The sequence below is a fragment of the Dreissena polymorpha genome, chromosome 2 (genome assembly GCF_020536995.1).
Source record: "Dreissena polymorpha isolate Duluth1 chromosome 2, UMN_Dpol_1.0, whole genome shotgun sequence".
Classification (NCBI taxonomy): domain Eukaryota; kingdom Metazoa; phylum Mollusca; class Bivalvia; order Myida; family Dreissenidae; genus Dreissena; species Dreissena polymorpha.
The window spans coordinates 1,876,125-1,891,149 of NC_068356.1; the positions used below are offsets into that span (position 1 = coordinate 1,876,125).

Below are 15,025 nucleotides of genomic sequence, written 5' to 3' on the forward strand. Positions count from 1 at the left end.
AATACAACGAACATTTGCAAATCTAAAACAGGTTTTTTTCTCTCAATTAAATCAATATACCAAAACGTGAAAATGCCCCATAAATCTCGTTATTTTTTTCCCTTTTTGGATTTTATGTCAGCTGTGTTTAAAAAAAGTTTGGCTTACGTGCAGCCAAATATGCTTACATTGTTGAAAAATGAGATCGGCGCAACAGATATAAATTGCAAACAATCATATTTTAACCATAAATCATGCAGCTTTGTGTGCAAATAAAGCTTATCAAATTAAAACATAATTTTTCTTTCATATGTCTTTCTAAAGACGTCGAGGCGCGGTTCAACCCGGATTTCGGTATATAATGTGACAAAACAAATGTTATCGCAGCCAGAAAATAAACTGCTATCTAATCGCCAGGTTGTCCCTCATTAAACTGATAAATTGTGAACTTGTTAATTGCTGCATTACAATACTGCGCCCTATACGAATGTTGGTTCCATGTGGACCAGACTAAAGCCCAAATACAGCCATGGCCCAGATTCAAATGCGAAATTGTTGTTGATTCAGTTAGTTGTTCAAATTAAAGGCACTACATTTCATATCAAAATTATCCAATAGCACTGCAACGTTTATGTGGAAACGAAAACGTTGCAGTTTTAATTGCATAACGTTCATCGTAGCGTCAGCGTCGGTTTGCAACGTAGCGCCGGGTTGAATTGAAGAGTCATGTTAAGTTACGTCGGGTTTATTTTAGAGTCACGTTTCTTGTAACGTCGGGTTGTATCGTAGCGTCGGGCTTCATGGAAGAGTCGGGTTGATCGTAGAAACACGTTTCTAGTAACGTCGGGTTGCATCGTAACGTCGGGTTGAATCGAAAAGTCGGGTTGATCGTAGAGTCAAGTTAATAGTAACGTCGGGTTGCATCGTAGAGTCGGATTGAATGGAATAGTCGGATTGATCGTAGAGTCACGTTTATAGTAACGTCGGGTTGCATCGTAGCGACGGGTTGCATGGAAGAGTCACGCTAATCGTAGCGACGGGTTGCATGGAAGAGTCGGGTTGATCAAAGAGTCACGTTTATAGTAACGTCGGGTTTGATGGTTGCGTCAGATTGATTCGCAAAGTCACGTTATCGCAACATTGCGTTGCAATGTAGCGTCTTATCCGTCTCTTGTGTTGCATTCGTTTCATGTGTTCGTCCGTTTGGTCCCATATCTTTGTGTTCTTTTTTTCTATTACAGTAAATTTCAATGTTCATCAATAACTTGTATGTGCTACCTGAGGATAAGCCCCTTTAACATGGTTTGTCAATAAGGAATCGGGAACAAATGACAGACCACGGAACGCTATAAAGTTAACGCTCAACCTTTCAGTCAAAACATAAAAAGTATAGTGATGTGCATAGCGTTTCGTATGCAAAAAGTGGTATCGTTAGTGTTGCAGTGATTTAGCTGTTATAAGAATACATGTTCACAACGTGAAGCCATTACCTCCTTTACCAACATTTTGTGGACTTACGTGGGGATAGCCATGATATCCATTTGGATGTCTTGTTTGGTCACTTTCTCGTCGTTACGGGTATGACTTGTTTCAGTTTGTTTAATTTACTTATAAAGGTCTTTTTTAGAAAAAGCTCTAAACAAATTGTTGATTTTTTTTGCATTCATATATTTTCATTTTCGTTCATGCATTAACATGTTCTTTCAAGATCCATATCTTTATCGTTTACAATTCCAGGTGTATACAGTAGCGAACACAAGACCTGTGTTAGACACTCTGGAGAGAATTGCCATCTTTGGGACGGATGCCTCCACGGACTGTATGTAAAATAAATGTGTGTTGTTGAAACATTACGTTTCAGCTACAGTGTTTTGTTATTTAATTGATTTTGCAGAAATTGAATTGAATCTTATATGTATACACATTCTATGTTATGACATAACCAGTAGTATCATACTAGTTATGCTTGCGATAGCTGTGTATACATTTACTTCAAAAACCGAGTACATTCTAATAATCTTTTTTTAATAAATTCTCTCCTCTCAAACTTCCAATGTTTTATTTTTTTATTCCACACTACTGAACACATTGCTTTTTGTTACAAAATATCGGGTTTTCAAACACATAATTTCAAATAATTGCTACCCATTGCACTTTTTGAAATGGTATTTTAATGTTCGTTCGCGTTCAAATTGTCGTATATAACGCAATAACATAGCTCTAATACATACATCATAGCCTATAAATAACATTCAATTTCGTCAGTTTAATATTTGCCCATCGGCCTATTCAAAACCCCATCAGCTCATATAAAATTATTACTGATCCGCATGTGAATATATTGTTCATGTTTTCAGTGTCAGACTACCACTCGGTTGTCGTGCATCTCTTGAACGGAACGGAACCTTCCGAGGTCGACGTCAGGCAGTTCCGGGAGCGGCCGCCAACACTGCAGTACCGAGTGTCTCTCGGCAACGAAACGTTCGCGATCTCTCTGCGAAAGAATACGAACATGATTTCATCGCGTAATTTACATGAGTCAGACTCTTGGACAACGGAGCTTAATGCATGCGCGTAAAGTGTCGTCCCTGATTAGCCTGTGCTGTTCGTACAGGCTAATTATGGATGACTCTCTCCACCTAGACTAGATGTTTGTTTAAAAGTAACTATTTAAATCAACTTAATCCATCAATGAGGAAAGCAGCTTCCCTAAATAGACTGTGCGAACTGCACAAGCTAATCTGGGACGACACTTTACGCACATGTATGCATTAAGACCGGATTTCTCAAAGTGCGGCTAAATTATTGATAGCTTCATAGCATTGCGCTGGCACTCGTGAACTGCCATTAACTAATTATATGACTGATTTGTTTTCCATGTTTGCCTTTGGTTTCGTTCGCGAACGTTTTGCACGAATTGACTAAGTTTATAACAGTCTTCTTTGTGCGGTACGCTTCAATCGATTTCAATCGCTTCTAGTACCGGATTGTATTATTAATCCTTATGGTAGTCTAATATATTAGTTAAGTAGTTTTCAGTGGTAATCTTAGAAAGTAAATATGCGTCGTGTCATTTAATCTATCAGTTATCTTGATCAAGGTCGTTTTATATATTTATGAAATAAAAAATAACAAAGTATGCAAATTATGCAGGCTGCATCATCCGTCACGTAAACGGTAGCGGCCACTCCACGGTGAGCCCCTGCGTGGAGCATGACGTCACATGCTACTACACCGGAACAACCAGCGACCACAACGACTCCTGGGTGGCGGCCAGCGTCTGTGAAGGGCTGGTAAGGCCGTGTGGGTCGATGACATAGGGAGCTTGTTTTATTGATTTGAGGTCATAATGAAGTAGCAGACAAGGCGTCGCTCTTAGATGTCCCAGTTTAAACCCCGTCTCAGGAGCGTTCTTAAGATCTTGTAAAGTAAAACGCGTATTGGTTCTTCAAAGGATAAATATTTGAAAATATATTCAAAGAGATTGGACTTTCCATTCAACTGAGCTAAAAATCAATATGTTCAGACTGATTTCAGTGCAATAAGCTTTAGCTTTAAGGGAACGGGCGTAAATAAAATGCAAGTACCAGTTAAAAGTAAGTGATATTGTCCTCTTATTTTTGCAATACCGATAACTTTTCAAGCATTGTGATCAATAATATCGATTTTGTAAAACTAATATTCATTCATTTTAATAATATTCATTCACTTTAATAAATTGTTTACCAATCCTACAAATTGAAGAAAATGAATACAATAAAAACAATATTACATTTTATTTTCTTGTGAAATTATTTTGAAAACAAAATAGTGTTTCTTCACAAAAATAGATGCTCAGTTATGAAAACACGAATCACCTTCTTTAAACATATATTGTAAGGTCAAAGGCATCCATATACAAACATGATTGTATTCCAAGTTTGAAATAAAGAAATTATGTTCTCATAACAGAAAGGCTTGCTCAGTTTTGGCAACACGAGCTTGTTCATCTACCCCATGAAGCGGACATCGGATCAGACGTCAACGTCAACGTTGCCCAATCACGTGATCTACCGTTACCAGGGTGACAAGCACGTGTGCAAGACGGAAGGTAGGACTATGCATATTATGAACACAGGACACATCACACATTACACATAGTTAACACATTGCACTGTCCATTCAAATATCGTTAAAAATAAAATTTTGGTGGCTTTTTATTTAATGGTGACTTAATACTACAGTAAATACGCATTTTAATCACGGTTTTCATATGTGTATGCCTCTTGCTGTTGATTGTGTGTGCTGATTGCAAATCGAAGTGTAGCGATAACAATTCCCTAATTTATTATATGAACACTTTCTTGATAAAAAAATAAACCCGTTAGTGTACGAGTGATTTAATAATGAAATAAAGAGAACATAATACCAAACATTCCTCATCTTTAGTCGATGTTTGTCGTTTGCAGACGACGTTACCGAAATACTCCATCCCACTTCTCAAGCGCAAGGGAGGCACCAGATCAACGGAATGAAGACCAGGTGAGGCCACAGGGCTAATGTTTCGGTAAAGACCATGGTGTTCTGCAGGAAATGTGTCAGTTGTGTGCCTTGTAGATATGTATAGTATACAGAGTATTTGTCATAAAAGTCCGTGTAAGGACAACGGAGGTTTTCACCATGCAAAATGCTGTATTTCCAAATAGTTTATCAAGTTAAACACACAATAATGGTTCATATTTGGGGTGTATGAATAATAATAGTCCAATAAGGACCGGCATATTATAAAATTGATTATGTTTTGACAGTGTCACACGTTAAACAATCATTCACCGCAATTCAGCCTGTGTGAAACATATGACATACGTATAGACACTTTGCGGCGGTTTGTTCAACAATATTTATTACATTTAACATTACACAATACGTGTCATAGTTTTACTATTTTCATTTTTTGTTACTAGAATGAATTGTTATTTTGCCGCAATATGGCTTGTACAACTTTAGAAAAAAATTGTTGGACTTGTTTAATACGGTTATTAAACCAGACACATCCGTCAAAGCTTTATTACTAAATTACTATTTGCTAAATTACGTTTGTCGTCTCACATATTATTTATTAAAACGGGTAGACACCAGAACATTGTTAGAGATCAACGTAAATGTGTTTTATGCAACCTTAATGATATAGAGGATAAATACCACTTTGTTCTTACATGTCCTTACTATGCAGATTTTTGGAAGACATTAATTCGAAAGTATTATAGATTTCGCCCAAATATGTTTAAGTTTATCGAACTACTTAATAGTTCAAATAAAAAAGTGTTAAGAAAATTAACCATGTTTTGTTTACAAGGCTTTGAAATGCGAGAAAATGTCTGATATATGTAGAATAAATTATATATTTTTCACAAAGACAATAAGCTTACAATAATAATATACGTGTTGTAATTATTAAACTACATGTTTACATTATGTGATCACTATGTAGTAACCTCATCCATGTGACATCCTCACTAAAACATGTTGTATTTCATTCCTTTAAAATTGATATTTATTCGAAAGGATGCATGTTTTGTATTTATTGAAACGCATGCTGTTTTTGCATATTTATGTTTATGACGATAAGCTATATATATGCTTAAGTCGAAATTCTGTTCTGTCAAACCTTAAAGTCATAGTTTTGTATTTTCTACATAGGCGCTCGATGTCAATGACAATGTTTTATTTATTTATTTAGTAATTTGTTTTTAGATACCCGTTGTTTATTATAATGCATACGCATACTAAATTAATAAAACTCTTCCGACAAAACGTCTTCTTAAGATATTGACAAGGTAAATCACTCGCCATTTTCTAGAGCAACGGAAGTGCGTCATTATGCATAATTAAATCGCTGTCACCCCGCTCGCTTATTGAAATGCGCGCGCAGGCCGGGGACCTCGCTCTTTCTTTATCTACTTTCAGTTTCAACAGAAATATCCACAGACGATGTGATAAATCCTTGTAACTATTGTTTCACTCAATGGGGAAACCAACAAAATATATTGTAAATTGCATACACATGAATCATTCCTTACGAATTGTTTAACTTGATTTCGTCTGCCATGGTGATTTCCAGAAAAAAAATCAGCACGTCAAAAATCAAATCTGGCGCCCATAGTGTTTAGTGGCTGTTATTGTGTATAAAGAGCGAGGTTCCCGGCCTGCGCGCGCATTTCAATAAGCGAGCGGGGTGACAGCAATTAATTATGCATAATGACGCACTTCCGTTGCTTTAGAAAATGGCGAGTGATTTACCTTGTCAATATCTATACATACATAGTCGAACTATCTTTTTTTAAGAAGACGTTTTGTCGGAAGATTTTTATTAATTTAGTATGTGTATGCATTATAATAAACAACGGGTAACTAAAAAAACAAATAAATAAATAAAAACATTGTCATTGACATCGAGCGCCTATGATTTTCTATTGATAAACGAGTTTTTTCTTTAACAATAAGTGTGAACATATCCAGTTGTTTGTACATTGCCATGTTGTTTATATATTGACAGTTGTTTGTACATTCCCAGTTGTTTGTATATTGCCTGTTGTTTGTAAATTGCCAGTTATCTGTAAATTGCCAGTTGTTTGTAAATGTCCAGTTGTTTGTAAATTTCCAGTTGTTTGTAAATTTCCAGTTGTTTGTAAATTTGCCAGTTGTTTGTAAATTCCCAGTTGTTTGTAAATTTCCAGTTGTTTGTAAATTGCCAGTTGTTTGTAAATTGCCAGTTGTTTGTAAACTGCCAGTTGTTTGTAAATTGCCAGTTGTTTGTAAATTGCCAGTTGTTTGTAAATTGCCAGTTATTTGTTGTGATCTCGTGCCTCTCATGCTACAGGTACATAGAGGCGGGGATCGTGGTCGACCCTCCCATGGCGAGATTCCACAACGAAAACATTCTCCAGTACCTCTTCACTGGCTTTAACATCGTAAGTGATTGAAAATTATATTGGTAAGTACCCATAAGAGTAACAGCTGTTTGTATTCTCGATCAAATTGTGTTCTTATTCAAAGCAATGTTGTTTTCTTTTTGACGATAAAATAGTCGTATATGGTTGTTAATTAAGTTATTTGTACGAATCTAATTATAACTGTCGTTTCAATAACGAGTTTTGTATAAGTTCGTTAAATTTTATGTCTGCGTTCCTATTACGAGATACGTTAATATCAGTCGTGAATTGCAATGTTATGGTACGTAAATCGATAGGGTCGCGTTGATATAATATTTTTAATTGTCAAATACTAGTTTGTTTTCAAATGAGTTAAAGTTAAGTTTCCCATAGATTAAATATGTAGAATATTCATAATTTCGTAAGAGAGTGTTAGCTGAACATTTATGGAATTCTATCAACGAGTCTTCTATTAACATGTTTTCACGAGATTTAAATGTACATTTTATTATTTGTTTCAGGCGTCGCAGTTGTTCGCAGACCGTTCCATTGGCACCTTGATGAAACTCTTATTGTCAGAGATCATTGTGTTCAACTCCCCCGATGTAAGTACCTTTGGTATGGAGGCCCGTTAAAGCCATTTTTATTGATTACAATCGTAAAGTCAGATATAATTGGGGTCGTCCAATATAAGTAAATGTTGTATGGTGTACCGTAAAAGAAATTATCGTTGATCAAACTCGTGATCGTTCAATCGTCCAATCCATGTCACTGTGTCCGTTGTTTCTCAAAAAGTCGCTATTGAAACGAGAGGACCTTGTTGGCTCTCAAGCGCTCACCTGTTATCAAGACACACCACTTGCCGAAGACTTCACTTGCTGGCGTATGTTAAACAAACTAGACGCAGATTCGAACTTCTGATATATTTTTCAACAATATTGATTCCCACATGTCACAACTATATTGGTAAGAAAGTTTTGCTTTATGCTAAGTTTACACCTGGCCACGATCTCCCCGATTAGCCAGGGGCTAAAAAGTCGGGGAGCTCTACGATTAAATGGTATACTCCACGTTCTGTTACGCTTCCTTACGAAATCAGCACGTTTTGTTGCTACGATCGAGCCCACGATTTTCATCACGTTCTGTTACGCTTTGTTGCGATCAACACGATTGGCTTCCACGCTCCACCACGTTCCGTTACGTCCTGTTAAGATCTCCCACGACACAGCCGCTTTGTTGCGATCTCCTGCGATTTGACCTACGATATGAGATTAGAAAATGAATCGGGGCAATCGTGGTGAAATTTAAGTTTGATTTAAAATCTGTCCCGATGCCAACGATGTCCCCGATTCAACCACGTTCCGTTACGCTCCCCCACGATCACCCCGATTCGACTCCACGCTCTGTTACGTTCGCCACGATGCTCTGGAATCGGGGACATCGTGGTAATCGTGGCCAGATGTAAACCTAGCATTAATATTTAAAGCGCATAAACACTATTCAGATATGCAGGACCCAGATCTGAAGTACGGCTAGATATCGTCAAGACTTACAATCTAAACAAGTTTCGTTACGTTAAGTTTGTGCTTTCCAGTGAAATGAAACATTTTTGAAAAGATTTTATCGAGTGACTATAGTGTAAACACACGTGATCTAGATTCAAATTTGCTTGATAAGCTAGTGTTAAGATAATAATTCTGACATAGTTTCATCGAGACCGAGTCATTAATATGTCGTCTAGTGTTAACATGTTTTTCAAAGTTTAGATCTAGATTTCGGAAGCGTGTAGAAAGTTTTCAAATCGGCCTACATGTAATGTTATAAGTATTGCTAAGATAATTTTTTGTTAACAAAGTGTCATCAATATTTAGCCAAACACTTGGGCTCTATAGTGGTTACGAGCTAAAACTTGACTATATAAATTTCAGCAGTGCTCTGTGAAAAAGGGGTTTAATGCATGCGCGTAAAGTGTCGTTCCAGATTAGCCTGTGCAGCCCACACAGCCTAATATTGGACGACACTTTCCGCTCTTATGATATTTTTCGTTTCAAGAAAGTCTAATCTTTGCAGAAATCCAGTCTAGGCGGAAAGTGTCGTCCCTGATTAGCCTGTGCGGACTGCACAGGCTAATCTGGGACGTCACTGTACGCACGTGTATTAAAAGGCCTTTTTTCATAGAACACGGCTCATTTTGTTATCAAATTTAAAACGGTGGCCTAGCTTTTGGACAAAAATGACCCAGGTTCGAACTCGGACATGGCTTTGTCAATATTAACTTTTTGACCAAGATTGATCAATAAATGTGGCGTATGGAGTGTTAACCAACTTTTTATGAAAATTGTACCAAATCAAACTTGGGTAATATATTGTTAAAATAAAGTCTTGGTCGTGTCAATATTAACTATTTGACCAAGATTGATCAATAAATGTGGCGTTTGGAGTGTCAACCTATTTTTATGAATATTGTACTAAATCGAACTTGGCCTAGATATTGCCAAAATTAACAACCGGAAATATGTTCATTCGATTTGAGCTACAAAAGAGGCTTCTCGTATAGTAGCGAAGTAAACTGGAACTCGTACCCCGGAAACCGCATGACGCACGAAGACAGACGGACGGATTTAATTATACTGAGCACAATAGCTCACCTTTAACACTTTGTGCATAAATTAGCTAACATATACGATTTTGCGAAGTTTTTATCGCCGTGGGTGTTTCACTTTTGCGGTGCGAAACTAAAATGGTATTTATTCAATTTGATTGCTTATGGCTATTCACAGAAAGTGTTTAAGCTGCTATTAATAGCATTATGATTTTAAAGAATGTATTTGCAGGGGTTTTGTGTTAGTGACACAGCTTCGCTGAGAATACAGAGAACCTGCTATTTATAGAATGTATGACGTCGAAGCTATTCGCAGAATGTGTCTGATATGCTATATATAGAATGTTTGATGTAATAGCTAATTCACACGATGCTTTGCAGGTGTTGGCCTTGAATGACACACCGGACGCTGAGAAGACAAAGAAATCGAGGGGTGAACGGAAGACTGTTGTAACTCATATTAAATAAAATAGGAGATACGACAGTTTTCCGTTCAGCCCTCGCAATATGTATGTGATGCTATTTATAGAATGTATGACGTAGCAGCTACTTATATAATGTATTTGCAGGGGTTTGATGTGAGTGACACAGTGGACGCTGAGAAGACAAAGAATAGTTTCTGTGAGTGGCAGAGCAAGCATCACACGCTGAACAAAACTGACGTTACTATCCTTTTAACACGGTTTGGATATTTTCTTTAGTCACCCTATTTACGTTTGTTAAGGCCTTGGTGTAACTAATTGATATTTTATAAAGTAGAAATTAAATAAAATTAAACGTAAACAATGATTTTCCGTACTTAAAATGAAAAAGAAAACTTTTTAGAACGCAAGTCCTTAGTTGGTTTCCGTAGTGCATGGAATTGACATGTGTTGTACAATATAACAGTGTGTTTAGATCTGCATGAACATACCATAAAGTCCCCCCCCCCATTCACTAAACAAACAACGAGTGCATACGTTTCTCTTGTATTTCCAAATTTAGAAATGATATTGAATATGGCGCCAATGACAACGGGAAGTCCACGAACGGCCTTGCGTTCCTCTCTGGTGCGTGTAAAATACGAAAGAAGTGTGCCGTCGTGGAAGATACTGGGCCCGTATTCGGTCTCACCCTGGCGCATGAAATAGGCCACCTGTAAGTGCAGCATACGTAGTAGAGCTATGTCACGTAGTACATAGTCTTATTTGCACAGTCGAGAGATGTGTTTGTTATCGCTTAATGGGCTCTTGAATTTTCTCCGTATCGTGTCATTTGCATGTAGCATGGAAACATTGGTATTAATTTATTGAATTTCGATGAAAAAACGTAAATATCGAAGACAAACTATACCCTACTACTACTACTACTTCTATTATTATTATTATTACTACTACTACTACTACTACTACTACTACTACTACTACTACTACTACTACTACTACTACTACTACTACTACTACAACATGTACTACTACTACTACTACTACTACTACTACTACTACTACTACTACTACTACTACTACTACTACTACTACTACTTCTACTACTACTACTATTACAATTACTACTACTTCTTATACTACTACTACTACTACTACTACTACTACTACTACTACTACTACTACTACTACTAATAATAATAATAATAATAATAATAATAATAATGACACTTATAATGATAGTAATAATTGAAATTGGAACACGAAGCACAGTTTACAACGTTCCACTAAACGCTGGACAAGAAGTGTTTTCTGCTTTCTTACTCAAAACAAACGAATATATTTGTTACATCGCAGTATCGGCATGAGCCATGACAATACAAGCAATAACCACTGTCCCCCCGCCCTCATGTCCGCGTACGGCAATTCTGGAGTGGACGCCTTCCGGTGGTCCAATTGCAGCGCCAAGGAACTCTACAACAACAGGTAGGTATTATGTTGACCAGTGACCGACTAAATCCACATTATGCGTCCGTCTGTTTTACTGGTAAAGCACTGAGTATGTCCGTCCGTTGAGAAGATAGAATATTGAGTTTACCCCTTTGTACTGCAGATTCATTTTTGTGTGTGACTTCCTTCGGTATTGATGGAACAATCTGACATTCTGTGTATAACTGGAATACTTTGACTTCCCTCTTCCTTGCAGGTACAATCTTGGGTGCCTGGAAAACGCTCCAGTGAGTGGAGACGAGCTCGTCCCGCTGCCTCTTCCCGGCATGGTGTACACAGCGGACGATCAGTGCCGTCTTATGCTTGGTGACCACGCCTACTTCTTCTACGTAAGTCTTTGATTGACCTTATGTCCAGTCTTGATTGACAAGATTGTTGCGTAGGAATCTATGACATTTTTGTACTACTGTATACTTGTTTTTAAACAAGCCTTGTTCCCTGATAAACTACATGTTATTAAAAAACCATCCTTAAATACGCAGCGCTTTTTATCGGAGGACCACCAGTTCTTTTTTTCAGTCAAACTGAGCATTGCTTCATGGCGTTTATAATGAACATAGATAGACACGTATTCAGCTTCGAAAAATCATTAGTTTGAAAAATATCGATGCTATGCTATGTGTTTTAGATGCTAAACTTTGTTCCGCTTTTTTGATGACTTTCGCAGAACCCAGGACATGACCCCTGCAAAGCGATAGCCTGCCACACCGATCTGGGCAACTACTATTACCCCCAGCCTCTGATGGACGGGACGGACTGTAACAACACCCGAACGGTAATACATCAAACACGACTCGTTATCTTAATGTCAACTTCTTGCCCTGTTCTAGTCTATACCTTCATATTTTTTGTGTCATCATCGTCCCCTGTTTTATTATATCATTGGGGTTGATAAGCCCCCAATGATAAAACTTTGCTTTATTCCAGAATGTGCCATATACAACTAAATAATAAATAAACCTTATGTGATCTAATAGCTATTACGTATGTCGCCGATGTTTTTCTGAGCTGCATTTCATCCAAATACATTTATACGAGGACAAAATTAGTTTAATCAGCGCCCGTCTTCCAGAATTAAAATTCCAACGTAGATAAGTATATGTGAAGCAAGCTTGTAGAAGAAGATGTTGTGAAGCACTCAATTTGCCCATCAATTTCGCCAACAGCAAACTTGAAAAATGTATATATTAAGTACTCGTTTATAAAGGTGTCGGCCGATCAACATGATATATCGGTACAAGGTCGTTCTGTCGGCTTTTGCCTCGTTTCACATTTAGATTTTTATTACAGTGTAATATTTTTCATTACATAAGTACCTGAGAAGAACTGAATACATGTTTTCGCCAACTGTCAGTAAAACGTAATCAGACTCCTACATTTGATATTTCGACTAAAGTACCGTAAGTTATTGTACAGCGACTTGTCTTTGTGTAGCTTTGCTTTCAGGTTGCTTACAGTAACTGTAATACACTGTTTAAACTAGGGATTAACGTATGTAATGCGCTATTGAATGTTTATTATTTTGTTTTCTATACAATGTTTTTATGTTTGAATAAAACACAATTTCGTTACAAAACTTGACAGCTGTGTTAAAACAATATCTCTGATTATACATAATCTTCACTAAGATCTCTGCTTGACATTTGACATTCTAGCATACATAAAACAAAATATTTTGTTACATGAGAGCTACACAGCTATGTCTCTTAATAAATATACCGGAAGTACCGTTGTATTCCAGTGGTGCATGCGCGGTCAGTCAGTTGCGATGAACGCTTCCCTTCAGACAGACCCTATCCCAGGGGGATGGAGCCCATGGGTGAGCACCACGTGCAGTCGCACATGCGGGGGAGGCATTTTTATGCAAACAAGGACGTGCACGGACCCAAAGTGAGACACAATTGAACATTGTTGACTCTAGTACATCTAGTACTAAAGCTCCTCTTTAGGATACTACAATATATCCCGCGTACGCAAATACTCCGCCATACTTTTTAGTATATTTTCCGCACCCGGGTTTGTTGTAGTTTACTAAAGAGTACCCGGTGTACTTTTATGTATTACCTGAACCGACAATTACTAATCGAGCGTCATTTAATCTACATAAATAATCTGTGTGCAATTTAAACACATTTTATCCAGTCATACGTTCAGTTAAGGTGAACATTTTTAGCTCATCTATTTTTTGAAAAAAAATTATGAGCTATTGTCATCACCTTGGCGTCGGCGTTGGCGTTGGCGTTGGCGTTGGCGTTGGCGTTGGCGTCGGCGTCCGGTTAAGTTTTGCGTTTAGGTCCACTTTTCTCAGAAAGTATCAATGGTATTGCATTCAAACTTGGTACACTTACTTACTATCATGAGGGGACTGGGCAGGCAAAGTTAGATAACTCTGGCGTGCATTTTGACAGAATTATGTGCCCTTTATATACTTAAAAAATTGAAAATTTTGGTTAAGTTTTGCGTTTAGTTCCACTTTTCTCAGTAAGTATCAATGCTATTGCATTCAAACTTGGTACACTTACTTACTATCATGAGGGGACTGGGCAGGCAAAGTTAGATAACTCTGGCATGCATTTTGACAGAATTATGTGCCCTTTTTATACTTAGAAAATTGACAATTTTGGTTAAGTTTTGTGTTTAGGTCCATTTTATTCCTTAAGCATCAAAGCTATTGCTTTCATACTTGCAACACTTACTAACTATCATAAGGGGACTGTGCAGGCAAAGTAATGTAACTCTGACTGGCATTTTGACAGAATTATGTGCCCTTTTTATACTTAGAAAATTGAAAATTTGATTAAGTTTTGTGTTTAGGTCCACTTTATTCCTACAGTATCAAAGCTATTGCTTTCATACTTGCAAGATTTATGAACTATCATAAGGGGACCGTGCAGGCAAAGTAATGTAACTCTGACTGGCATTTGGACGGAATTATGGGCCCTTTATACTTAGAAAATTGAAAATTTGGTTAAGATTTATGTTTTGGTCCACTTTACCCCTAAAGTATCATAGATATTGCTTTCATACTTGGAACACTCACAAACTATCATAAGGGTACAGTAAAAGGACAAGTTTTATAACTCTGGTTGTCATTGTTACGGAATTATGGCCCTTTTTTGACTTAGTAACTTTTAATATATGGTTAAATTTTGTGTTTCGATCCACTTTACTTCTTAAGTATCAAGGCTATTGCTTTCAAACTTCAAATACTTACATGCTATCATGAGGTTACTGTACCTGGCAACTTGAATTTTACTTTGACCTTTGAATGACCTTGACTCTCAAGGTCAAATTATTAAATTTTGCTAAAATTGCCATAACTTCTTTATTTATGATTAGATTTGATTGATACTTTGATGAAACTACTCTTACCTGACATACCACAATAGACTCCACCCAAACCATCCCCCGTGCCCTCCCCCCCTCCCCCCCCCTCCCCCCCTCCCCCCCCCCCCCCTCCCCCCCCCCTAATTTTTTTTTTTTTTTTTTAACATCATCTCACAAATGACCACCACACCCTCACACTATACCCCCCCCACCCCCCCCCCACCCCACCCCCCCCCCAATTTTTTTTTTTTTTTTTTTTTTTTTTTTTAAGATCA

At 37.4% G+C, this 15,025-nt stretch overlaps 1 protein-coding gene across 4 annotated transcripts in view; it reads left to right on the forward strand.

The window, feature by feature from the left end:
- The first annotated feature begins 339 nt into the window (after positions 1 to 339).
- Positions 340 to 15,025, forward strand: part of LOC127865603 (A disintegrin and metalloproteinase with thrombospondin motifs 20-like) — a 40,437-nt gene continuing 25,751 nt past the window's right edge. The window contains exons 1-14 of one of the 4 annotated variants that reach the window (XM_052405469.1): positions 340 to 396; positions 1,717 to 1,798; positions 2,337 to 2,504; positions 3,133 to 3,272; positions 3,931 to 4,069; positions 4,428 to 4,500; positions 6,839 to 6,929; positions 7,412 to 7,495; positions 10,062 to 10,174; positions 10,477 to 10,629; positions 11,271 to 11,399; positions 11,620 to 11,752; positions 12,091 to 12,198; positions 13,165 to 13,313. In XM_052405469.1, the coding sequence (XP_052261429.1) occupies positions 355 to 396; positions 1,717 to 1,798; positions 2,337 to 2,504; positions 3,133 to 3,272; positions 3,931 to 4,069; positions 4,428 to 4,500; positions 6,839 to 6,929; positions 7,412 to 7,495; positions 10,062 to 10,174; positions 10,477 to 10,629; positions 11,271 to 11,399; positions 11,620 to 11,752; positions 12,091 to 12,198; positions 13,165 to 13,313 (1,604 nt within the window). In that variant the 5' untranslated portion in view covers positions 340 to 354. Of the gene's footprint in view, positions 397 to 469; positions 1,558 to 1,716; positions 1,799 to 2,336; positions 2,505 to 3,132; positions 3,273 to 3,316; positions 3,576 to 3,930; positions 4,070 to 4,427; positions 4,501 to 6,838; positions 6,930 to 7,411; positions 7,496 to 10,061; positions 10,175 to 10,476; positions 10,630 to 11,270; positions 11,400 to 11,619; positions 11,753 to 12,090; positions 12,199 to 13,164; positions 13,314 to 15,025 lie in introns of those variants that run through there. The other 3 variants (XM_052405470.1, XM_052405468.1, XM_052405471.1) reach the window with 3 other exon arrangements.